This window comes from Rhinolophus sinicus, chromosome 1 (assembly GCF_057876585.1).
Source record: "Rhinolophus sinicus isolate RSI-liver-muscle chromosome 1, RSI-T2T, whole genome shotgun sequence".
Lineage (NCBI taxonomy): Eukaryota > Metazoa > Chordata > Mammalia > Chiroptera > Rhinolophidae > Rhinolophus > Rhinolophus sinicus.
In genome coordinates, this window is record NC_142501.1 from 169,914,107 (window position 1) to 169,940,553 (window position 26,447).

General features: G+C 38.3%; 1 protein-coding gene across 1 annotated transcript in view; it reads left to right on the forward strand.

The window, feature by feature from the left end:
• The first annotated feature begins 769 nt into the window (after positions 1-769).
• The window catches only part of HERC5 (HECT and RLD domain containing E3 ubiquitin protein ligase 5), a 38,621-nt gene continuing 12,943 nt past the window's right edge, over positions 770-26,447 (forward strand). Inside the window, exons 1-16 of the mRNA XM_074323646.2 lie at positions 770-1,300; positions 3,273-3,393; positions 4,073-4,149; positions 6,658-6,879; positions 8,117-8,208; positions 8,466-8,596; positions 10,551-10,696; positions 11,786-11,862; positions 12,597-12,700; positions 13,910-13,969; positions 15,275-15,368; positions 16,959-17,148; positions 18,334-18,488; positions 22,903-23,016; positions 23,910-24,020; positions 25,660-25,818. Coding sequence (XP_074179747.2) covers positions 997-1,300; positions 3,273-3,393; positions 4,073-4,149; positions 6,658-6,879; positions 8,117-8,208; positions 8,466-8,596; positions 10,551-10,696; positions 11,786-11,862; positions 12,597-12,700; positions 13,910-13,969; positions 15,275-15,368; positions 16,959-17,148; positions 18,334-18,488; positions 22,903-23,016; positions 23,910-24,020; positions 25,660-25,818 — 2,157 coding nt within the window. The 5' untranslated portion in view covers positions 770-996. The remainder of the gene's footprint in view (positions 1,301-3,272; positions 3,394-4,072; positions 4,150-6,657; positions 6,880-8,116; positions 8,209-8,465; positions 8,597-10,550; positions 10,697-11,785; positions 11,863-12,596; positions 12,701-13,909; positions 13,970-15,274; positions 15,369-16,958; positions 17,149-18,333; positions 18,489-22,902; positions 23,017-23,909; positions 24,021-25,659; positions 25,819-26,447) is intronic.

Consider the following 26,447-nt stretch of genomic DNA (forward strand, 5'->3'; position numbering starts at 1 on the left):
TGGCAGTTTCTTACAATAATGTTCATGTACTTACCATCTGACAGAGCAATTTCATTTTTTAGGTATTTATTCCTTCCCCCAAATTAAAACATTGATCCACTAAAAGAACTGTTCACGAATATTCATAGCACCTTCATTCATTGTAGTCAAAAACTGTAAAGGACCGAAATGCCCTTCAATTGAACAGATCAACAAATTGTGGTATATCCATATAATGGAATACCACTCAACAATGACGAAGAGGGAACTTCTGGCGGAACACAACAGGATGAATCTCAAAAGCATTACGATAGTGAAAAAAGGCAGACACAAAAGCCTGCTTAAGTTTTATTCCATTTGTAAGAAATTCTAGAAAAGGCAAGAACTATATTGGCAGAAAGCAAATCACGGGTTGCCAGGCAACGCGGTGTGAGCGGAGGGACTGAGTACATAGTTATTTTCATGCATCACGTTCATCACAAACTTGAGCTTTCCTTACTGCCTTAGCTTTTGGAAATTCTGCAAGTCCGACTGTGTTAGGGCTCCTCCTAGTGGAACTGCATTGTTTCTTCGAAGGCCATTTGGTCCAGGAGTTCAGATGGCCACTGTCCGCCCAGGGACGCCTTCTCAGCCCCGCCCGTCATCTCATCACCTGCCACCGTCCTGTGCTCTCCGGCCGCCTCGCAAACCATTCATGAAAGGTTTAAGTTTCCCTTCCAGTTTCCGTTTCGGTACCGCCCCCTTGAAAAAAATTCTGTTTCGTTTCCCACTAGACCGGCCGGCTCCGCCCCCAACCGCAGCACGTTGGGAGGCTGGCGTCTGAGCAGGGGCGGAGTAGGGGTGGCGCGGTCCCTCGACGCCACGGAGCAGTCCGGTCGCCGGCTCCGCACCGCAACGTCTGAGGGCAGTGGAACCTTTCAGGCCTTGGCCCTTTCCCTCCTTCCTCTTGCCTCCCGGCTGGTTGAAGCCCCGTCTCCGGAGAGCGGAGGTGCGGCCATAGAGCCCAGGAAAGCGGCGATGGAGCAGAGGCCACCGAGGAGGTCGCGGGGCGGCGCGCGCTCGACGTTCCGGCCGGCCTCCAAGTCCCCGCCACCACCCACATCCCGGCCGGCCCCGACCCGGCCGCCCGCCGCTGAGCCTCGGGGCCCGCAGGTCTGGCTCTTCCCCACGGCCCCGGGCCTCCGCAACGCGCTGCTCCGGAAAACTGAGGTGATGCGCCAGATGTGCTGCACGCGCGGGCGCCTGGTGGTGCTGGAGCGCGGCGGGGCTGGCGTCGAGGTGCACCAGCTGCCGGCGGGCAGCGACGGCGGCAGGAAGCCAAGTGAGTGGGCCCGGGCGACGCCAGCTCGGCCCTCCCGCCTCGGGCTGGGGGTGTGAGGGTGGGCGGCCGGGGCCCGCGCGGGCACTGACACTTCTCTCCAGGGTGGCGGGAGTTGTGGGTACGCGGCCCATCTGTAAATGGGAAGGGAAACTCCGAAGGCAACCCGGCGCCCGAGCGGTCCGCGGTGCCTCAGAAAGGCGCCGGGCCCGGGTGGTTTTTCGCGTGTCGCGCGTGCGGCACCCTTGAGGTCTCCATCCTGTTTCTAGAAGGCGCGGAGTTGGCGGGGTAGTAGCGAGAACTAGATCGTCCTCTCCTCAAGTTAACCGCGCGGAGGGGGGGGTGTTGCCAGCAACTTCATTTCAGCCAGTCGGCCGTTATCATGGGTTTCTGTTCAAAGTTTGTTTTTCACTTGCTCCCTTTTAGAACATAGCTTATCCGATTTTGTGTCTTTGGAGAACACAATTATCTTGTTTTCGATGGCAATATGTTACATTTGCAAGCCGTTTAAGGAGTGCTTTCACTCGCACTGCTCCAAGGGAGTAATCTCCGTAGAAATTAGATCACGTACTGTGACTCCGATTTTACAAGTGGGGAAGAGCAAATGGCCACATTCTTACTGTTAAAAACTTTGTCCCTTTGATTAGTGAAGAAAATGGTGTTCTGTTCATTTTGCTCTTGAGCGAAGTCGAGAATCTTCTTTTGCTATTGGTCGTCGCATTCCTTTTTGATGAACTGCCTGTTCATATCTTTGCCTGGCTTTTACAAAAAATTGAGTTGTTAATCTCTTTCTTAGCTAATTTGAAAGAGTTATTTGAATTTTGAGTAAGAGTAGCCCTTTGTCAGTCATGTACGTTGTAGTATTTTACCCAACTTGCCTTTAGTTGATGTTATTTTATAGTCTACTTCATTAATCTTTTCTTTTGAGGAGGCTTATGGATTTTGTGTTATGTTAGAAAGCTACCCACACAAGGTTTTGTGTTTTTTTTTTGCACTCTTCTTTATAGAAATTTTAAGCATTTGTTTTTAAAGTTAAAGTTTTTGATACGCTTGGATATTATTTTGATTTAAGGAGTGAGGTAGGGGAATCTGGACTGGTTTGTTTTCACCAAATGGCCACCCAGGTATCCCAATACCTTTTTTGAATAACCCTTCTTTTTAAAACTGATTCGAAATGCCGAGACTCAAAGTTGTTGATCTGTTGGGCCATTTCGTCTTTATTACCGAACTGTTTTGGTTCTCCTAGCATTTGTATAGTATGAAGTGGTTTGTTTGTGCTTTGAGATTTTACATGAATCGATTCAATTTCGTTAGAACTAAAAAGTAAAACAAGATCCCAAATCTACTGTATCCTACATTAATTTTTGTGATAAAATTAAATAAGAGTAAATGGTGACTAATGGACAATTTCAAATCTTAAAAATTCTTCTAACACCATCCCCATCCCTCAAACACAGTTTAAGAATATAAGCCTTGGGTTTTATATGAAGCAGTCATGAGGGGTTTATTATTATTTGTTTTGTTTTTGGGAAGAGTACATCTCAGAATACACTTATATTTGCTCCTTCGGTGAGTTATGTTGTCCAAAAATTGTTTTTTTTTCTTTCTTCTGACTTTTTCATTTCTGTCTCTTCAAATTTAGTTTCTTTCTCAACTTGTTAAATAGGAATCTAATATCAAATTTTAATTGTTTTAAAAAACAGTATAAATCAGTGCTTTCCCAAATTAAAAGAAAAAAATCAGTTGTGAAGACAGTAGTCATTACTAGTTTGTCTGCTTTCTGTACTTGATTTTTCTTTAAACAGAAGTTCTTGTTAAGTCAAAGTTGAAGTTCCCCCCCAGGTGTTTTAAGTGTGTTGTAATGAAATCAATAATTCCCCCCCCCCAGGTGTTTTAAGTGTGTTGTAATGAAATCAATAATAATAGTGGGTAATAATCAGAGTGATGATAGTTTCTGGTTGGATTTGCTCTGCAGAGTGCATTAAGTTAGGAAAAAAAATGAAGATACATTCCGTGGACCAAGGAGCAGATCACATGCTGATTCTATCCTCAGATGGAAAACCATTTGAGTACAACTATAGCATAGAACATGCAAGGTAGGGAACTTTTTCTTTCGTTAAAAAATTTTAAAATTTTACTCAAAAGGCAATCATAGTTTTTGTAGAAAAATGTTACTTTATATAATCTTTGTCCCTCCTTCACGTCATGGCATTTAAAGTAAACAATGAATTTTGAACTGACCAGTTAATTCCTTGAGTAAACTACAAATCGATTTTTGTCTCCTAGAACACTTACCAAGTATTGCTTTGACATTTAAAGGAAATGATTGGTTATTCCGCGTAGACCCAAATTGGACTTTCATATTCATTAACTCAACCTCATAATAATCTTATAAATTAGATTTCCAGAAGTAAAAGTTTTCAACCTAGGAAAAAAAATGCATTATCATGGAATGATCTGTGAGACTTTCTCCTGGTAGAGCATGTGAATTAGAGCTTATTTTCATCTTTTATTATTCTTGCATCATAAAATTATTGTTTGCAAAGAGTCGTAGAATCATCCTGTTACAATTATATAATGCACATTATTTTCCTTTTAAACAGCTAATTAAAACATATATTGTATTTTCTATAATTTAGATGTATTGAATATGACGCAATACATTGAAATAAATTTTTTTCTTGAGCTTCAATCCTAATTACAGTTAATAATTCTAACGTTGATGTTGTGACTTTCATTATGGTAATTGACATAAAATGTATTTTCTTTCATCAGGTTTCAGTGCATTTTACAAGAAAAAACTATCATTCAGATTGCATGTGGAGATTATCATTCCCTTGCACTCTCAAAAGGTACTTTCCTGGAATATTAATTGTTTTTTGGAGAGAGTAAATGTGTGTATATGTAGAACTACCATGTTTCCCCAAAAATAAAACCTAGCCAGACAGTTAGCTCTAATGCGTCTTTTGGAGCAAAAATTATAAGACCCGGTCTTATTTTACTATAAGACGAGGAATAATATAATATAATGTAATACCGGGTCTTATATTAATTTTTGCTCCAAAAGACGCATTGCAGCTGATTGTCCAGCTAGGTCTTATTTTCGGGGAAACATGGTAGTAGAATGTGTATGCTTTGCTTTTAACAGGATAGAAATATGGTTTTGAATTTGATATGGTTCAGAGCATTATTGTTAAAGGAGCTACAAAATGAGAGTACATTCTTGGACCTATAAAATCTTCGGGTTTTCGTAATAATTATTCCTACATTTTGTTCTGTCAAATGTCATACCTAAAACAATTTAGTAATGAGTTTGAGGTCCTTTATTTAAGGGAAAGTGACCCATGAATTGGGGAGTGCAGTGTCTCTCTCATAAGCAGGGGAGCGAGCACTTTTCCCGAGGAATTTTGGGCAATAGTGAGTTTTAGAGTGTTGAAAGAAGTAATATGATTGGCTGGGATTGCCTCTCTGACCTTATTTAGAAAGATCAAGGAACAAGGAAATAAGTATAGAGCCTAGAGTTGACTTGGAGTTTGGGAATTGGCTGAATTGATATACTGCATTTCTGGTCAAGTGGAGCATTTACCGGAATGCGAAAATCCGGTTGACATGGCACCCGGGGCAGAAGCGGCTCCATTTTGGGCCTAGAGATTTATGTCAACAGTTACATGTTTTTATTTTTCAAGTATGAAACAGTGAAAATATTCTGAATAATGAAAAGCATTCTGTTTAGAATCAGGACCAGGCATGGGCCACCCTTTTCCAAAACCGTCTTCTCTTTTCCTAGTGCTTTTCCAACTCCTGTGGCTCAGAATTCCTTGGCTCTGCTTCTGTGGCTAGTTTGCAGGCCCCTGATGTGTTTGAACATTACCTTTTGAATTCAGGGATTCTCCCTAGCCCTTTATTATTTCCTGTTTCTTATCAAATGCCATAATTTCCTGAAGAAATGACAGCAGGGGAATAATTAAAAGAGGATGATAGAGAGGAATTCAGGATTGAGGAAATTTATTTTTAATGTATAGGATAGATACGAACATAAATTGAATGGAAGCTGGGATTTAAGGGAAGAAAATAACCAAGTATTCGACCTATACTGAAGGCCCTGTGGATGTTTGAGAGTATGAACTTGTATTAGAAAACATTAGTCTGATTGTTCGACTTTTTCCATTCATGAACAAGTATTTCATTTTGAGTATGTACCATTTTCAGGTTATGAAGATGAAGCAGACACGTGCCTTCAAGAACCCTAGGGTCTAGTGGTGTGGGTGGAAGGGGAGGTACAGGGTTTATCATTGGTAAATCACAGTCTAGGAAAAATGAAAGTTGGGGAAGCAAGAAAGGGAATTGCATGCTCATTATATATTCCTGGTGGCTGAAAGGCACATGACAATTATGTTTGAAGGAAATACCCTGCCTCCCACCAGATCCTGCACAGTATCGTGCAGAGAGGTAGCCTTAATTCTCTGATATATTCTGTCCCATTCCATTAGATATTGTTAACTCCATTATATAACGTCTAAGAGCTTTTCTTGAAAAATATGCTGCATATATTCAGTTAATGGAAAGAGATGCTGGCCCTTTCAAGATATCGTGCTGCAATTTCAAATGTATTTTTAAGTTGTTTATTTAGGATCTTTAGGTACATTAAGGAAGGGGGTAGGGGGCAGAGAGAAAACAGTAGTTTAAGGTTTTATTTTCCAGATGTACAGTGTTTTTCACGGGCCCATCCTGTGGGTTTTTAAAAATAAGTATTTCTTGAATTTGATTATAATATGTTCAGATAGCTTTATTCTACCTGTCTTTGTCCGTTCCGGCTTCTGTAATAAAAATAACCATAAACTGGTTATTCTGCTGGCTTGAACAGCAGAAGTACCTTACAGTTCTGGAGGCTAGAAGTTCAATTCAAGGTGCCAACAGATTTGCTATCTGGTGAGCAGCCCGTCTTACTACATGGTGGAGAGGGCAAGAGAACTCTTGTGGGGTCTCTTTTGTAAGTGCCCTAAGTCCGTTGATGAGGGCTCCACCCTCATGATCTCATGTAATCTTATTACTCACCACCCAAAGGCTCCACCTCCTAATATCACATTGAGAGTTAGGATTTCAACATGTGAGTTGGGGGGGACACAAACATTCAGTCCATAACACTACCGTTTGAGGTAGGAGGTAAGAAAGTATGACTGTTAACTGCTAAAGAGATTTTTCTAGTTTTTCTGATTCAGGCATATGAGATCTGAGAAGTCCTGTCAGTTTGAACGTAAGAGATTGTGATGGTATAATATGGATTGCATATATAATCCCCTAGGGTAATGTCTGCTGCATTTTAAACTTAGTAAGACAGCATTTTCTTTGTTTACATCAAGGTGGTGAGCTTTTTGCATGGGGACAGAACTTACACGGCCAACTTGGAATTGGAATAATATTTGCCTCAATCCAGACACCGCAGATTGTGGAGCACCTCTCAGGAGTCCCCTTGGCTCAGATTTCTGCAGGAAAAGCGCACAGCATGGCTTTATCCATATCTGGAAACATTTACTCATGGGGGAGAAACGATTTTGGACAACTAGGCCTGGGCCATACCGACAGTATGGAAACATATTTTTAAATTCATATTATCAACAGATATTTGTTAGATAAGGGATGAATTTAATACAGACCTCCGTTTCAAAAATGGTTCAAATCCTCACTCTTATTTGTACTGTTCTTCCTGGTTATCTCTGTCTTCAGGACAGCGTTGGTCTAAAAGACATGCGTAGTGTTAAAGTCGTTGCTATAATTGAGACGTGTCTGGGCTTTGTAGAAAAAGGGGAAAGAGTATCAGACGGGATCAGAACACCTGGGTTGTGATTCTCGCTTTACAGTTAACTAACTGCAGGGCCTTACCCAGTCACATAGATTTTCTCTAGGCATTGTTTTCATTTTCTATAAAGTGACGAGTTTGGATGAAATAACCTTCAAGGTACATCAAGGTGCACTTAAGGTGACTTCAAGGTGCAATTAAATATCTATTAATATATTATGACAAAAGGATACTAAATTCTATCTTAGAAACTCACATATCCTAGTCATATTCTACAAACTTTACATCTATGCACACATGTACCTCCATGCAAAAAAAAACATGTATAGTTATTCCCATTACTAAATTGTAATACCTCCACAAAGTAGATGGCAAAATTTCTTATGATCCCAAACACCTTTTTAGTTTTCAGGCGTAGCAGACTCCATTGATTTTTCAACTCTGGTAATGTACACATTAGCCCGAGTTGCTGGTCAAACACTACATTTCTCCCTGATGTGGTGCCATGCTAATTACTCAGGAGAACCCATAAGTCAGTGTTAGAAAAATATTCAAAGGAGTGAAAGGAATAAAGGACAGGTAAGCTGTTTTTGCTGAATCTCGAAGTGTTTTGACAAAATAATTGTGAAAGAAAAAAGAGGTAGAGTGAGGCAAGTACACCATAGTAGAGAATTTAAAAGAAAAAAAGAATATGTTCATTAAAAAGGGTAATTCTAGATGAGAATTGGAAATATGAGATATGTCTTGCAATTAAAGTTAATCATGTCAGGTTAAAAAGAGAAAAATGAGCTCTGGCAAGTTACTTAATACTTTCACAGGTGAGCACCCCCAAATGTAGTCTTCTAATCACAGCCCCAGCACTCCACCTTTGGGCCTAAATGCTCCAACATAGAACCTTTCATGTCAGAATGTGTTGGGAACTATTGCTAGGCTGGTCCATGTATTTTACCGGTAGCACAGGACTCTAGTGTGAAATTCAGCATTTCCTTTTGGTCACTTTAGCTATTCTTTCCCTTGTATAGATAAAGATTTTCCTTCCCTTGTTGAAGCACTGGACAATCAGAAAGTTGAATTTCTTACTTGTGGTGGCTCTCACACTGCCCTGCTCACAAAGGTACGTGTACCCTTGTCTCCTTAACTGAAATTCTGGAAGAATATTTTGTATTGGGGAAAGCACTAGAACATTTAGGTGTGGGCAGTGTAACTCAGGGAAGAAAGGTCATCACTTCCTACAAACAGGACTGTCTTCCTGATAATTGGGGGTTTTGCTTTGACAGTGCTTTTATTAATTATTCACCGATGCCTTTGCCTCAGTGAATATGACTTCTGGGTCACATTTCTCTAGAATCTGATATGATGTTCCCTTTCCAGGATGGGCTGTTGTTTACTTTTGGTGCTGGAAAACATGGGCAACTTGGTCACAATTCAACACAGAATGAGTTAAGACCCCGTTTGGTGACTGAGCTTGTTGGGAATAGAGTCACCCAGATAGCATGTGGAAGGTAAGTTTTAAAGTGTCAATGAAAAAAATCAATACAGTGCATTTAGTTAGGTATTTTTATAAAATTTCCATCACTTTCACTGATTGAGATAAAAGTATTAAATATTTTGAAATGAGTGAAGATGATTAATTTACATTATTAGATAATCATAATAAGTCTTTATTTTAGTGTACATATTTGTTTTCATTGATTTTTTTTTTTGATGATCAGATATATTCACTTTCTGATGCTCCTTCAGTGAAATACCTTTGTCACTGTCCAAATGCACTTTTATCTTTAAGAAAAATGTCATTTTATTTGAAAAACAAACAAACAAACATGAATAACAAAGGATTATTCATTGATACAATCACCATTCCTCACAACCCTGCAGGGCCCATCATACTTAGTTACCTTAATTCTTTCAGAGTGATCACAGTAAAGTATAAGACAAAGTCACTGGTCGTTTGAGTAGAATATTCTTGAGAAGTTTGAATTTCACAGCTTTTTCATATTTTCTGTTTGTTTTAAACCAATGTAGAAAAACAGACTCCTTGTTTACTTAATTATTTTGTTCCTAGAACATCAGTCAATCTACTTCTCACCAGTGGGACATTGGGTCTTGGTGGTGTTAAGAAGTATTTTACCCAGATACACTTACTCTTTTTGAGGGCAGTTTTTTCCTCACTAAAGCCAAGCAAATTCAGACTCTATCTGAAGATTGGGTTCATGTGTTTGTTTACTGGCCCTTTACTGTAAAAAATGGTGCATGTATTTTTAGTCTATAGACATAGTCTCTTATGATCTTGGAGTAAAATTACATAAATGGATATTATTAAGGTAAACTACGTAGATTATTGGGATGGTATAATTCTCTACATTTGAGAATCTCTGCATATCACAGAAACATTATCACCACCTTGGATTTTTCATAACACACATTCCTCTTAGTAGTATGTATTATAAGAGGAGTTGTCATGTTAGAGGTATCTTAATGCAAACCAGGGCAGTACCCCTACTAACACAGAATTCACTGGAAAGACTCATAACTCACTGAAAGCTATTACACTTATGGCCACCTCTATTACAAGAAGAGGATACAAATTGGAACCAATCAAAGGACGAGATGCATAGGACAGTCTAGTAGGGATCCAAATGAGGAGCTTCAGGCATCCGCTCCCCTTGGAGCTATGGACGGTGTTACCTCCTCCCAGTCTGATACGTAGCAATGTGTAGAGTATAGCCAATCAGGGAAGCTCACCCAAGTTATTGGGGTTTCATTGCTTAGTTGTGATTGACTGAATCATCGCCGAGGTAGAATTCAACCTCCAGCCTCTCCGTCCCTGTAGGTTGGGCTTACATTGCAGCCAGAGGGGCCTTCATGAGCCAGCTGGGTAAACTGTTAGGTGTGGTCTCAGGGGCCAGCCATCAATAATGAAGACACATCTATCACTTGGGAAGTTATAAAGGTTTACCTCTCAGGCACTGAGGACAGAGGCCAGACCTTTATTTGAGCAAGACCAAATTCTGTATCATAGGAGAGACCATTGAACAAAGCTGTAAGAAAAGCAGTGTGATTAAAGTCTTTGGGAAATAGAGTGGGAGCTCAGAGAGTATCACCTAATTCTGTCTTCTAGGATGGGGAGGGAAGGGACTCAGAGGTGGCTTCCAAGAGGTTTTTTCAAGCCAAGCCTTGAAAAAGGGGTAGAAGGCAAGAGGAGATGCTTGTTGCTGATGCCGGAACACCGTTTGCCGGGGTGCAGCATCATGGCCTTGAGCAGACTTAGAGGTTCCAAAATCATCTCAACCACACAGTAATGATTTCTTAGTTTCCATGTGGCTAATTGCATGAGTTGGGAGTTGGTTAACTACTTTTACTCACTGGGTAACCTAATTTCAGCCTTTTACCATATTGCTGCGTTTTCTCATCATTGTGGATAACTGAGAACTGACGATATGCGCTTTTATTTAATAGGCGGCACACACTTGCCTATGTTTCTGAAATGGGGAAGGTCTTTTCTTTTGGTTCTGGAAAAGAAGGACAACTGGGAAATGGTGGAACACATAATCAGCTGATACCACTTCCCGTGAAGTCGCTGTCAAATGAAGAACTCAAACTTGGTAAATTCTGTAGGAGCACAGGATATGGCATAAATACCTTTGTGGAGAAACTGATTTTTCTAAGTGTGTAATGTGGCAAGAAAAGAAATCTGTGACTGAAGAGTTTCCCTAAGCATCGTTTTCATTTTTTATTTGTAAACAATTTAAAATATCCTGTCTAATTTATTAAGTCAAAATAACCATTAGTTTTCTCTTACCCATTCATATGAATGTGGACTTAAAACGATACAACATAAAATAGACTATGGATTCAGAAGCATAGGTAGTCTCTGATTCCAGTTTGCAAGGGGCCTATTAATTTTATGGTGATTGATTTTCTTACCTTGTTAAATTGACTCATAGTCATGTAAAACCCTCAGAATGAGAACAGCTTACACATGCTGGGTAACTGTGCTGAACACTTAATGTGTTATCTCACCTGTCCTTGAACAGTTCAGGGAGATGTGTACTCTGTCCCATTTTACTAGAGGGTACAGACACATGAAAAGTGAAGGCTTAGGTTAGCCAGGCTTTACGGCCGGTAAGTGGTTTGGCTGGATTTGAACTGTGCCCTGTGTAACCTCAGAGCAATTTGGTTACTTGTTTTCTGACAGTTTAGTGATGACCCACAGTACCAAAATTCTCTCAGTTCTTCTGGGAAAGTGAACAGGGTTATTTCCTTAAGTAGTTCATATATTTGATTTGTTATAACCACTTACGTAGAGTTTTGAAGTACTTATTTACATTCCTCACAGCCAGTAGTCATTGGTCAAATCTTGAGTTGTAGAGTATAATTTTTATTAATAGGAGCCAAATTAAACCAGGGAACAGTTAACTAATCAAATATTTGATGATATTTTACATATAAGCATTTATATTAATTATGTATATTAAACTGATGCCACTTGTTAACCTTGAAAATCACCTGTTTGCCAACTAGATTTTACCCTGAATTATGTATATTTCTGCTTTATGGGTGGGAAATAACTGAGTCTTTACCTATCAAAAAGATAAGAGGACTAAGTTTAAGAATCTGCAATTATTTGAGTGTGATTGTGTGTTTGTGCCAAATGACTTTCTAAACTCTTACTTTCTGTATATCCCTTTTAGAAAGCCATACCTCAGAGAAGAAGTTAATAATGATTGCTGGAGGGAATCAAAGCATTTTGCTCTGGATGAAAAAAGAGGTGAAAATAGATCTCTAGATGTTCTATAATTTGGTATGTTAAGCAAATCAAAGGGTTCCAGAATTTAAATTTGGTGAATTCCAAAATCATCATGTTTCTAGGCTGACTTTTGGAGACTAAAAGGTAGACATCATTGATCCTTTATTGTCTAAACTACATAAATATTTACCCAGGGAAATCTTGGGTGTGTGTGTCTGTGTATCTAGTGAATGTCGAATCAGTGATTTCCTTAGATTCCTCTTAGCTTTTGGGAGGCTCCCTGCCAGTGGCATTTGGTCAGTCCTAGGGAGCCAACACGCTGACGTTCTAATATGACTTTGCCAGCCAGTGTACTAAAAAAGACCTGAGGTTCATAGACTTATGAGTAACCTTCTTGCCATACTTCACTAAGGCGCGCTGAGTTTCTTCCACTTCTACATACAGCCCTTTCAGAATCTTTCCTTCTCTTCAAAGTTGTGTGATGTTCATTTTCATCCAATCATACCTGTATAAAGTGCTGAGTGTTAGGGCACTCAGTGACGTTTACTTCAGGTCTAAATTTGGATCCAAATTGACAAGAAATTGGCAATCAGGCAAATTACTTCTTGGTAGAATCTGATTTTATGATTTTCTAGAGCTCTATTATCCTTATTTAAAAATCAATATTACCCTATATCCTTACAATGTGCTTAAAAATTGGATACCTGTTTTTGTTGTGTCTAAATTATTGTATTTTACTTTTTATTTGTTTACAGAATCCCTATGTTAATCTGAGGAGGAAAATTCCTACACTGAAGGAAGGTACTGGAAAGAGGTGGATTGCTGATGTGGGTACTAAGCAGTGGCAGAATACAAAAAGGTACACTCCATGTGTCTATAGCTCTTTAAAGTGGTTTTTCCCCCAACTAGTTCTGCACAGTGCAGAGTGGTCCACTAGCCAGAACTCTCCAGAGAAACAGAACCAATGAGGGCTGTGTGTATGTAGAGAGAGAGAGATATTTATTTTTAAGGAATTAGCTTGTGTTTATGAGGGCTGGTAAATACAAAATCTGTAAGGCAGGCCAGGGAAGAGTTGATATTGCAGCTTGAGTCCCACATGGCAGTCTGGAGGCAGAATTCCCTCTTCTCAGGAGAGCTTAACCTTTTTCTCTTAAGGCCTTCAACTGATTGGATGAGGCCCACCACATTATGGAGAATAATCTGCTTTACTCACAGTCTATTGATTTTAAATGTAATCTAATCGAATACCTTGACAGCAACACCTAGATTGGTGTTTGACCAAATATTTGGGCGCTGTGGTCTAGCCAAGTTGACACATAAAATTAACCATCACAGCTAGCATGTAAGCTCTACAAGGGCAGCTTTCTCTACTGCAGGACTTTTCTGGGCCTTTGATATGTTTACATATATTCTGACTCTGAGCAGAATATACAGTCTATAGTTTCCCAACCCTATTTGACCTTAGAACCACTTGTTTGTGGACCTCCTATTTATAGCTGAACAGCTTAGGCAATCTTGCTCTAAACGGTAGAACTCCTACCATTTGTTAAAGATTATACTCATTTTGACAAACATCTTTTAGAGGTATTTTTAGGTATGGTTTTTTAATTCTGGAAAGTAGTTGTACAAAAAGTTACGTCATAATTTGCAGAGCATAAATGATCAAGAACTATTTGTGCAATTACTTCTAAGACAACTGAGCATAATCCCCTTACCCCATTTAATTTCTGGTAATTTTTTGGTTTCTACTTTAATGGAACAGAAATAAATAGGGCTTGGAAAACTGGTTGGGATGAGAGTGTTTTATTTGTCCAGTAAAATACTGACTTTAGGTCAAGCCTTTTCCTCTTTGTGGTTTATCTGAGTGCATAAGTTTTTATTTCTCATGTTTACCACTGAAATTTTGAGATTTAGTAAGTGGAATTAACTTCTAGATACCCAAGGGAATATGCAAACAAATCAGAGATGTAGGAGTTTGAAGGACAATTATACGATGTTTTATCACGTCTCATGCCATGAGGAAGTATATTCATGATTTGTTTTAATCACCGTTTTATTCCTAATGTAGGGAAATCAGAGAGATATTTTCATCTCCTGCATGTCTGACTGGAAGTTTTGTAAGGGAAAGGTAATATATATATAATCAATATTATAATAAATTTTGAATTCTGTTAAAATACTGTGGTGACTATAGTTAATACTGTATTGTATATTTGAAAATTGCTAAGAGAATAGATCTTAAAGGTTCTCATCACAAGAAAAAAATTGTAACTGTAAGGTGATGGTTGTTAACTAGACTTATTGTGATGATTGTTTTGTAATATATATGTATATGGAATCATGTCATACACCTGAAACTGGTATGTTATATGTCAATTATATCTTAATAAAATACAGTGTGAAAGATTGTAAAGAAATGATTTGATGGTAAAATAATTAGCTATATGTTTATCTCTTTTTGAAAATTACTTTTTTTGACAAAAATATATGATTAATATAGAAAATGTCAAAAATAGACACACAACAAAAAGAAAATGAAAAATCATCTGTAATCCACCACCTAAGAGTAACAGCTAGTAGTATTTGTGTATATATTTTTCCTATGTAAGTGTATTCTTTTACAAACAATAGGATTATATATTGCTTTATATACCGCTTTACACTGAATATATTTGTCCATTTTCATTTTATTCAGTTTCCATATCCCATATTTTTTATATTTTAATAGCTGCATGACATTCCATGGGAAGGACGTACTTTAATTTATTTAAACATTTCTTTGTTGCAAGATACTGAGATTTCTTTGAATTTTTAAATAATATGAAGGAAGAACTTTGTCCTTTTCCTAAATATTTGTATATTTTTTATTTAAAAGAATTTTTTCTGTTTTCAGACACTTAAGTATGTATTATTTTACAAAGAACATGTCTACTTTTAGACGATATTCTAGTCAGTATAAACGTAATTAATTCATGGGTTAAGATACACATTTGATTAGTAATTTTTTATTGGAAAACTAACAATTTACTGCTCTGATCTATCCTTTTTTTTTTGGTCCCTACTTTACTTCATGTAACTGGGAGAAATGGCCATTTTTTTTAGAAACATAAAAAGCCATTTCCTTTTTTCTGTTGGCTATTTTTTTTTTTTTTTACTGGGAAATAAATATTTATTGATTACCCATTTAAGGTTAGATAATATCTGAGTTAAAGTTGGATAGCACACACTATTAATGCAGCCTTTGTATTTTTGGCATTTTAGAAATTATGTTGTCAACTATAATACATTTTTAATTGTATTTACATTTGGTCAAATTATAGTTATTGTAAAGTTGAGAAGAAGTGTAATTTTAATCTAATAAAATATTTAATTTTGAAGTGTCCCTTTCCTTTTACTCATTCACCTGTTTTTTTAATTTATCTTCCTTCCACAGAATAGCTGCAGAAATGATGTCTATTCATTTGGACTTAAATAAAGCAAGAAACACCTTTAAGGAGTTAACCCAAAAGGACTGGATTACTAACGCGGTGGTATTCTTTAAATTGTTTGGAAAAAGACAATACATGAAAACATTTTTTTATTAGAACTCAAAATTTCAGAGGAAATATTTTGTTTTGAGAGATTCTTTGAGACGCTGTAGTATATCCAGATTAAGTTAAACTCAGCATATTTGCCCACTCAGGGTGAAACAGTTGTTACAGTAGTCATAATAGGTTAAAACTCGTCGAAATATTAGTTCATCTATACACACACACACACACACACACCTACCTGCATGCACTCTTCTAGAGGGAATTTTTTCAACTTGGAGCTTCAACAAAAGGATTTGTTGAGATTGGCAAACTAGAATAAGAACATTTTATTTGCCATTATTGTAAACATTAGTGTAGAAATGAGCACACTTTTTCTGATGTGAACATCCCCTTCACCAAGGATTCTTCCTCTCTGTTTTGTTCCATTACACTTTCTTTTCTGTAGGTTCTAGAATGTTCTTGTTCTTTTGAGATTGTTGGTTCTTTTTTTCAGCACTGTTATTACTATCTTTATGTTTCCCATTTGCAGATATTCCAGACATGCTTAGCCTTTCTTGATTTCAGCCTTAATTAATTTATCTGCCTGTTCTTTTATACTGGTTGATCTAGGGGTATTACTTGCTATGTCTCTCAATCTGTTTCTTTCTGGATCTTACTTTGGTTCCTTTCCTCTCTCCTTCACTTCTTTCCTCTTTGCCTGCCCCTTCCTCCCCCTCCCCTTCCCTCTTTCCGTTCTCTCCTCCCTGTCCCCCTCATTTGGTCTTTCCCTCTGTTTCTATAATCTGGCTCTCATCTCTGTCCCTCCCTCTCAGCTCCGTCACCTGTTCTGTTGTTCTGTCTGCAATAATGCATTCTGGATCTTAGCTGCAAGTTCTCTCTTACATACCTTTATCTCAAGGGAAGATGGGAAGTTTAATTCTGTTAACTTTGGCAGAACCATAGCCCCATTGGGGTCTAAGGTAAAATGGATCCCTAACTATGAACTTTTGTCAGGATTCTGCAGCACTTAATGGAAAGATCACCAAAAATAGAAGGCCATTTCTGCATCTGTGAAGGGAAGAGATTGGATCAGCTCATCACTAAGGCTAATATACCTTGGTTGTGCCAGAACAATATCATATAATGTGCAAGTGACAGAATCATAGAACGATCTTCCCTTGTTTCAAGTGGGACAGTTAGGTCAGAGGACCTGTGTTATGTTTCTGTTTTGACATTACCGTGATACGGACGGATTCACAGACAGTTGGCATTCGTTCATTTACTTAGCAAACTTTTAAATACTTGCTATGTGTCGGACACTGTAATGAGGACTCCTGCTGACAAATGAAAGAGATAACGCTCCCTGTCCTTAGAAGGTCATTGTTTAGTTAGGGGCATAGACACACGTACTTGTCATAATACTTGTATGTATTTAGGGGGCTAGGTGAGATAGGATGTAAACATGGTTTTTAGATTAAAAATGATCATTCCAATTTCATGGTGCTGTGAAACTACACGTTCTACATTTTATTTTATTTACAGTAAGTTGCACCCAGTTCCTGCTGTGTTTTGACTATCTTTTTCCCTGATCCTTTTTGACCACAGATAACCACATGTCTCAGGGATAATCTGTTCAAAAATCTTCCATTTCATTCTCCGCACCAAGAAGCTTTAGAAGTTTTCTTCCTTCTCCCAGAATGTCCCATGATGCATGATTTTAACAATTGGAAGAGCCTGGTGGTTCCATTTGCAGAGGCTGTTTGTAAAATGAGTGATAAATCTTCAGGGGTTTTGGGTAAGATTGATGATTTACATTTGGAAATACTTTACCATCCTCTCAATGGAAAGACATGCCTAGTAAAGTTACAGTAAAACATGGGTAGATGATTGTAAACACATCATGATTTTTAGCTCATGTTAGTGTATTCTAAAGATGCTATAATAATTAACTGGTGATCCATATATTGTTCTAGTACCTTTTTTTAGTTCTTGTAATGATCTATATATGTCTTGGTCATGACTTTTTATTATAAAAAATACCATAAACAGAAGTCGAAGGAATAGGACAGTGAATAACCATATTTCCTGTACCTGAGAGTCAGCAAGTGTTAATGTTGCCATATGTACTTCCTCTCTATGTACAGATTACATTTTATTTTTGCTGAACTATTTGAAAGTAAGTTGGAGATACCATGACATTTCACCCATAATATTTCAGCATGCATCTCTTAGTATGGAATTCTACATTATCATGACATTATCAAACCTAATAAAGTTATCCATAATTCTATAATATTATCTAATACCTAGGCCACATTCAAATTTCTGCAGTTGTCCCAAAAAGTATTTTATAGCCTTTTTTTTTTTTAAATCTAGGTCAGTTGTCCTGTAGAATGTTCCACCTCTAAATTTGTCTGATTGTTTTTTTTCCGTTTCCAGTACACTGGAAGTTAGGTCTAGGGGCTTGATTAGATTTTAGTTTTCTTTAAAAACAATAAAGAGCATATTCAGCCCAAGTAAGTCCCTTCTTTCTTAAGTTTTATCAAATTGAGATAACATAAGTGATGAAAAGCTAGTTGAAGATATTTTTTGTTTTTTTACAATGCTGAAAGGTGTTTTTTAGGAGTTAAAAACTCATGTTGGGAGCACAAAAAGAGTTGTGCAATCACAAATAGTTCTTAATCTAGTTTTTAATACAGTATGCTATTTTATCTGGATAAAAATATGACTAATTTTGTCTGTTTCTTCACAAGTTTATCAAGTGTGTGGTTGTGTTACTGTCAAGGAATTTTTTTCTAGGGCATTAAATTCTAAACTTTAATGACAATTATATTTACTGAAAATTTTATTACAAATGTGTTTTTGTAACTATGATGTATATGAAAATATTCTATCAGTTTTAGAAAATATGAACCACTTTTTACCTTTAAGAATGTATGAGAAATTACATGCTAACGTTTATTTACCTTATATCCCTTAGAGGAATATTGGGCAACTCTGCCAGAATCCGTTTTCACCAAACTGGTCCAGATGTTTAAAAGAGCCATCACTGCTCAACTGCAATGTTGGGCTGAAAGTGCTGAGAATAACTGTCACATTAAAGCTCTCCTAGAAATACTGAAAAGGCTTCACAGGGTAAGGGTTCTTTTAGAAACTCATATATCCTTATTTTGCAATAAAAATTCCCTTGGTTTCAACTGGCCTGAATCTTAAGCACACTCTTACTTTGAAACATGAAGTTTATATTGCTAGTTTTAAAATATTGTTTTTTGTGAATTAAGTCAGTGTATATATATATATATATATATATATAATCTATGAACAGTTTGCAGTAAAGTAGTAAAGCAGATGTCAGTGTAATTACCGCCCATGTTGAAAAAGAAAGCATTTTCAGTACTTTAGAAATGCCTGCGTATTTTTCACAGATTATACCCCCTCACCTCCTGGAGGTAGCCATGATCCTGGATTTTGGGTTAATTGTTGTTCCCTTACTCTTTTTATTATTTAATGACTATATTTCCCTAGATACTATATGTTGTTTAATTTTGCTGTTTTCAAAATTTAAATGAATGGAATACATGCTTCTTACACAAGATTTGTCTTACAGATTTATCCAGATTGATATTTTTGGCTGTAATTCATTTTCACATCTACATCATAGTCCACATTTTGACTCTATCGTAGTTATCCATTCCAATATTGATGGATATGTGTACTCTTTGCAATTCTTATTTTTCGCATGTGTTGTCTATGAGATAACATGCTGCTATAAACTTTTGTGTACATCTTTTGGTGTTCATGTGTCAAGAGTTGGTTTTTAGTTTCCATTCCTAATCCTGGAATTGATAGATTATAGGATATGAATGTGTTCTTTATTATTGGTAGTTACAAACTGTTTTCCAAAGTCCTTGGACTAATTTAAACCCTGTTCAGGAGATAATGAGAATTCCTGTTCCATGTCTGACTTTAAAACTGGGAAAATACTTTCAGTGTGAAATGATACCAAATTACGATTTTAATTGTATTTCCCTGGTTGTAATACATTAGAGTATATTTTCATGTTTATAATTGGCAATATTTGTTACCTCTTCTATAAAGTATCCTTGACTATTGCTTAATCGAAATGATTCATTTGCTTTGTCTTATTGATTATAGGAGTTTTCTTTATTTTGGAAGCCAGTCCTTTGTCAATAATATGTATCGCAAATATATCCTAGTTCGTAGCTTGTGTTTTTTGTGGTTTTTTTTGATGAATTCACATTCTTAATTTTTAATACAGATGAATTTGTTGATCCATTTTTTTATAAGTTTTACTCTTTGTGTCTTGTGTTAAGCTTTCCTCTTGCAGTGTTTTCAATTTTTACCTGCATCTGGGATCAGCAGGGTTTCTTTTGGGATAGGACTGGATAGTAAATATTTTATGCTTTGTGAGGCATATGGTTTCTGTGGCAGCTGCAACTATTTTACTCTGCAGTAGTAGCATGAAAGCAGTGCTTGGCAGTATGAAAATGAATGGGCGTGGCTGTGTTCCAACAAGACATTAGGTAAATAAGCAGAGGGCCTGATTTGGCCCTGAAAGCTGCTCTAGATAGTTTTCTAACAGAGGCAATAGCTGGACCAAAGGAAGGGTACAAACAAAGGCCCATATACCAAATGTCTAATTTAATTTAAAAGGTTGGAAATCTAGCTAACAAACTGCTTAATAAATAAAGTATACTCTGTCTTTCCATCTTGACGGGTGGGAGTCCAGGCTTAAATTTAGAAATCTCAGGCTCCTTACAGAGTTCTGCACTAAAAGGTGGAGACCCAGACAGAGGCCTCCCTAAGTCCTCTGCCTTTTTTTCCTACTTTGGTTTTGTCCACACCGGGGTGTCATGCCCATAGGTGGACACCTCAGCTCATAAGTCTGTGTTAAATCCGCACCTTCCACAGCAGCTGCTCCTTAGCCAGTCCTGGAGTCTAGGGGCGTGTTTACCTATGACACAGCCCACTCTCCAGAGACCAAACAAGGGAAGAGACCTGTGCAGGTCCTGGTAGCTGGCTTGGAGGCCTTTGAGCAGGGACCTCAGGTGCTGGGTATCTGGAGCAGTCTAAAAAGGGAGGTGTGGGCTGCACCTAGACAGGTCCCCTTGGCCCTGCAGACGCCTTACTTCCCCTGTAGGAAGTTGATTGGCTGGAGGAAGGCCAGAGCCAGGACCTTTAAATCATGGGCCCAGAGCTGAGACTGCTCTTGCCCATGTCTAGAGAGAGTATTGATTTTAGCTTTGCCGTTCACAATTTGGTGTTTTGGTAATCCAACTGGAAATTTATTTTAAATTTATTTTTATTATTTTCCATATGAAAACAATTACCGAACACCACTTATTGAAATTCTGTCCTTTCCCTACTGATAGGCAATGCAAACTTTGTCATAAAACAATTTTCTCCATGTGAGATTCATTTCCAGGCTCTCTTCTGAACTTGTTGGTCATTTTATGTGGCTCTATATTGTTTATATCTGTTAAGAGAAGTTACTCCTACCTTGTTCTTGAAGTTTATCTTGGCTATTTGTAGCACTTGGCTCTTCCATACAAATTTTAGAATTGGCTTCTCAGGTCACACACACACACACATCTTACTGGGAATTTGATTGGAGTTGCACTGAATCTGTATTTCGCTTTGGAGAGAATTGACATCTTTGCTACTGTGAATCTTTGTGGTGTCTGTTTCTTCTGCTTACTAGATTGTCTTTAAAGTCCTTCAATAAAGTTTTGTTATTTTATTATGAAAGTCTTGGATATTGTTTGGTCAGATCTATTTCAAGATATTTGATATATTTAGGTTTTTGTAAATATCTTAAAAATTATCTGTTGGTTTGTAGAAATGCATTGATTTTTTTTTTTTTTTTTTTAAGATTTTAAGATTTTTATTGGGGAGGGGGAACAGGACTTTTTATTGGGGAACAGTGTGTACTTCCGGGACTTTTCCAAGTCAAGTTGTTGTCCTTTCAATCTTAGTTGTAGAGGGTGCAGCTCAGCTCCAGGTCCAGTTGCTATTGTTAGTTGCAGGGGGCGCAGCCCACCATCCCTTGCGGGAGTCGAGGAGTTGAGGCGGCAACCTTGTGGTTGAGAGCCCACCAACTGAGCCATCTGGCCACCCGGGAGCTGAGCGGTAGTTCATCAACTTCATTCTAGTTGTGGAGGGCGCAGCTCGCTGGCCCATGTGGGAATTAAAGCGACAGCCCGATTGCCCAGAGCTCGTGCTCTAACCAACTGAGCCACCTGTCTGCCCCGAATGCATTGATTTTTGAATATTGATTTTATAGCCAGCGAATTTGCTAAATTCTCATATTATATCTAATAATTAACTATAGATTCCTTTGCATTTTCTGTGCAATCGTGAGGCTTTTGACAGTGCAAGATGGTGATCAGCAGGGTCCAGAGGACCAGTCACAGGAATGAACTATGGGTGGTGGTACTGGGAAGCCTGGATCATTTGGGGTGTGGGCCAGAGTCAGTAAGAATATTCCAGATGAATGGTCTTAGTTTGCACAGCCAAAGAGGGTCTTTTAGAAGACCTCCTGAGAATTGGTCATTGAGGCCAGGACTATGCCCGTCCACGTCAAATAATGATGGTTGCTCACGTCGTTATCAGTGTCTTCACTGATGGTTAGCTGTGCCAGGGTGTTCATGTGTATGTCATAATAACCATGGTGACCTCAGGGGATGGACAGCTGGAAAATTCCCCCACTGTTTAGGAGGGAATGTTCTGTAGATGCGTTGCCATTGGGAACATATATAAATGGTATATAGTTAAGCTCTGAAGAACATGACATGAAGTATCGGGCCCCAGAGTATTTTGGATTTATATTACAATGTATTTTTCTTTTTTCCCCCCTTCTGCCTCCCCCTCCCCACTCCAGTTCAAGCGAGCTGTTGTTTCAGTCTAGTTGTGTAGGACACAGCTCCGTGGCCCATGCTGGTATTATGAGCCTTGTGCTCCCTGTGGCTGAGGCAGTTGGTTACCAGTCATTGGTCGGCTCCTCACAGCTCACGGCAGCTCTCGCCGGCTACTGGCCACTCGCACTGTCCACCAGCCGCTCCTGGGAGCACACGGTAGCCCGCAGTAGCTCATGCCAACCTCCGGCTGCTCACGGCAGCCCAGCTCCAGGGAGAGCCATTGTTCACAATCTTAGCTGTAGAGGGTGCAGCTCACTGGCCCATGTGAGAATCCAACTGGCGACCTCAGCATTAGGAGCATGGTGCCCCAACCACCTGAGGCACCGGGCCGGCCGACACTATATTTTTCTTTGGACTTAAAGTTCTTTAAAACTTTTCTATGAAGTAAAAGTAACTAGAAGTTTATTTTCATAATTATGAATTTCTACTATTTAAACTTCAGTATTTATGTTCCTGAAAAATTTGGGCCTTGGCAGTAGAGGAATTGGATAGAACTTTATTCTGGTTGTTAAAAGAGTATTTAATTTTCTATTTATTCTGATAATCTAGTAGCCATTAAGCAAAGTTGTCGTTACATATAAAAGTTTCTCATAAGTTATATTTTATTTAAGGTAAGCCAGACTAAATGTCAACTGCCTGAAAATATTTTCAAAATAAATGAACTCACACACTGGCTTGATTTTTATGGAGACGCATATAGAAGATCCTCTTGGAAAAGGAACTCAGTACGTATGGCATGTTTGAAAGGGGAATTTGATCATCAGTGAGTTGATACAAGCATTTGTGCTATAACTTTCGACATAGAAATAGCAGGGCTTATGGGAAAAGCAAGACAGATCCCCTCAAAACCTGTGTAGCCAGAGCACTGACGGAAAAGTGGTTGCTACCTGGGCAGATAGTCTAGCTCTACCAGACAGGCAGCTTGTGGAGGAGAGTGCTATGCGAATATGAAAAGTGCACAAAAACAAAAGGGTAGAAATCTATCCACGTTCTAATTAGAGGACTGGTGGTATTGAGATAACAGATGGAAGTGGAGCTCTGCCTAGGGTGGGCATAGAAGGCAGGGTGACTGACCAGGAGCCAGCAGTATAGGGCTGCAACTTTGGGGAGGGTACCCTGTGTAAGTTCTCCCATTTTATTTTCTTAAAATACAGCCAAAGGGCTCTTGCTGCCAGTTCAGCAGCTGACCTGGGGTGTTTTTCCTTTTCTCTGAAGGCTTATAACTCTCCTAATGCATCCGCCCTTGCCTGGCAAAAATCATGTCTGAGCTAACCATCTATCCAGGTTATTTCATTCCCCTGTTTACCAGATGCATCTGAACTAATTTACATTTCAGAAGTATAGGTTGCAGCAGAACAGACTCTTTGGGAAAGTGTCCAGGGTTTATAATTGCTAAATTAAATGAGCGCTGAAAATACTAGGTTTCTATACCTTTCATTGGTACAGTAAAACATGTTCTCAGAATTTTATGTATGTAAGTAGTACAGACCAGCACTTTGAATTGGTTTGGCCATAAGTACTGAGACCTTAAACCATCAGGGATTTAAGGTTATGAAGTAAGGCATCAGATATCTCCTGTCCTTTCATTTATCAGAATTGTTCTTATTTCCATTTTTAGGACATGTCCGTAGATATCCAGTATCCTGTCATATTTAGTCATTTTCCATTCACCTTTAATATTCAATCGAAAATTAAACTACTATATGCAGACTCGCGTTTAAAAATACAGGTATGTATGCTTATTTCTTTGTCTTCATTAACAAATCAAATGATAAATGCCTTCTTAAGCAGAAAATATTTTTGGGGTGATAAGGAAGGCACCCACTGGTGAAACCCATAGTTGTGGCATTCAAGAAGCTTATACTCTAATGACGAGGACAAGAGGGACAGTCATAATTTGGATTGGCTTGGCCTTGCGGCATATCAGGGCCTGATGAGCATGGGCAGCTGGAATACTTGTAGGGCTTTGACTTTGAGGTTGGTGTCTATAGTCTTCTGAATGGCACTCTAAGAGGCACAGCCGACTTGAGCTTGATTGGAATTCCACCAATATTTAAGAAGGTCAAATCTAATGAGAAAAACATAGCAGTGGGAATAAAGGTGACAGAGGATTCTTGAAATCTGGACCCAAATAATTGGCTGGTACTCTGTGATGGTGCTATACTTAAGCTTTGTAAAAAGTATCCCCTTATTGCTGAACTATGGACACTTGAGTTGGTTTTGTTTGTCAGCATATCCAGCAGAGTGCTCTGAACTTAAATTGGACAATTGAAATGGCTTGGGAAATGCACCTCATTGCCTTTTTATAAGGATTAAATTTGTTAATATAGATACAGCATTTAGAATAGTGTCTTGCACAAAGTGAGTGCCCCAAAGTGTTAGCTCTTACTGTGTCACTTTGACTTTTGTATATGCATCTGTGTATATATATGTGTGAATAATACTCAAATATGTCATAAAGATATATGCTTTTACATAATGCAGTTAGCACAATAAAACAAAATAGGAATTTGATTTATGAGTTTTAAGAATGACCATTAATGAAATATTTAACAAAGGAAAATGAAAGGAAGAAATGATATCAGATTTTATTTTGCTTCATCTCTAACTGTTCTCTCCTGAGTTTAAACAAGGTACCAGCAGTAATTTTATAGAACTAGTATTTGATTGCTCTTTGTTTTGCTAAGAGCCATTGACTTTAATGATCCCACATTGCCATTTGGTTTCAGATGGAGTGTGTGCGTGTGTGTGTGTGTGTGTGTGTCACTCTCAATTAACTTCTTAGATTATCTGTTACCTTAAAATCTCTTGTCAGGGTTTTCCTTCTAGAATAGGCTCTCTTTAGACAGATCTCTCATGCCTGAACTTGTCCTGCAGCATGCTTCTTTTCTAAACTTCTGAACTTCTCTTCTGAATGAGAATACTATGTTTCAGTGCACTGCTTCAGTGTTTACTAATAAGTCTCTTAGCCTATTGATGATAATTAGCTTTGGTAACTGAAGTATTAATGATTTGTGTTTACAGGATAAAGTGGCCCAAGGGAGCCTGCCATTGGTCACTTTCCTGCTCACCCTGGTGGACTTCAAAGCTTTTCATTCCTTGGGTCCTATGTTTCTTCTGCTCACTGAGGGTCACTGAATACTGAATATATAGCTTATCTCCAGTGGTGTGTGTGTGTGTGTGTAATACACACATACATACATATATGTGTGTCTGTGTATATGTATATATATATGTACATATATATGGCTTTTTTTTGTAAATGTTTGTGACATGCACTTACAATAAACTGAACGAGTTTATTCCATATTATAAATTTCTGCAAAAAGCAAATGGTGAAATGAATTGAAACATTTCTGTTTTCCTAGGAAAAAAGATTTAGAGCTTGTATATTGGCCGGAATTGTGGAACATGGAGGGTGGAACATGTTTACTTTTAATCTCACGGTCAGAAGGAATCACTTGATTGAGGATGTTTTGCATCAGCTAAATCAATTTGAGAATGAAGATCTGAGGAGGGAGTTAATGGTAAAGTATAATTCTCAATATTTTGCTGCTGAGATAAGGAAAACATAAAAGAATATGACAACGGGTCTTACAGAGGGGAAATTATCTCCCTTTGCCGCTGAGGTGGTCTGCTTTCGAGTTCCCCTAATGACCCCGTTACCTGTGAGTTTCAGGTGATAGCTTGCAGGCACTTGGTCAGTACACTCAGGCTAAGGAGCAGCAGATAAAATGGTTGTCCTCCCCCAACCTGGTCATGTAGAAAGTCCAGCACTAACTCTAAGAGGTCCAGTCCCTCCTGAGGCCTGACCTAGCCTGGCTAGCAACACGTTTTAAGGGTTTCAGTGAGATGAGGTTGACACCGTGGAAAATGAAGGTTTGTTTCTGCTCTCATGCAGGAACCCACATTGCTCTGTGGAAGACAGAGCATCCTCCTACTGACTACATGTTTTTTTGAGTATAATTGTAGATATCTGAACATTCATAAGTGATCTTTGGTTTAGTAACTATATAACTTGTCTTACTAGTATATATTCGACACAATAATAATAATGACTGGTAGATCTAGTGAATGTTTTCCTTGTGCTAGGAACTGTTCTAAATGCTTTACACTTGCTTGTGTAACCCTTTCAACAAGTGTGTGGAAGTTTCTG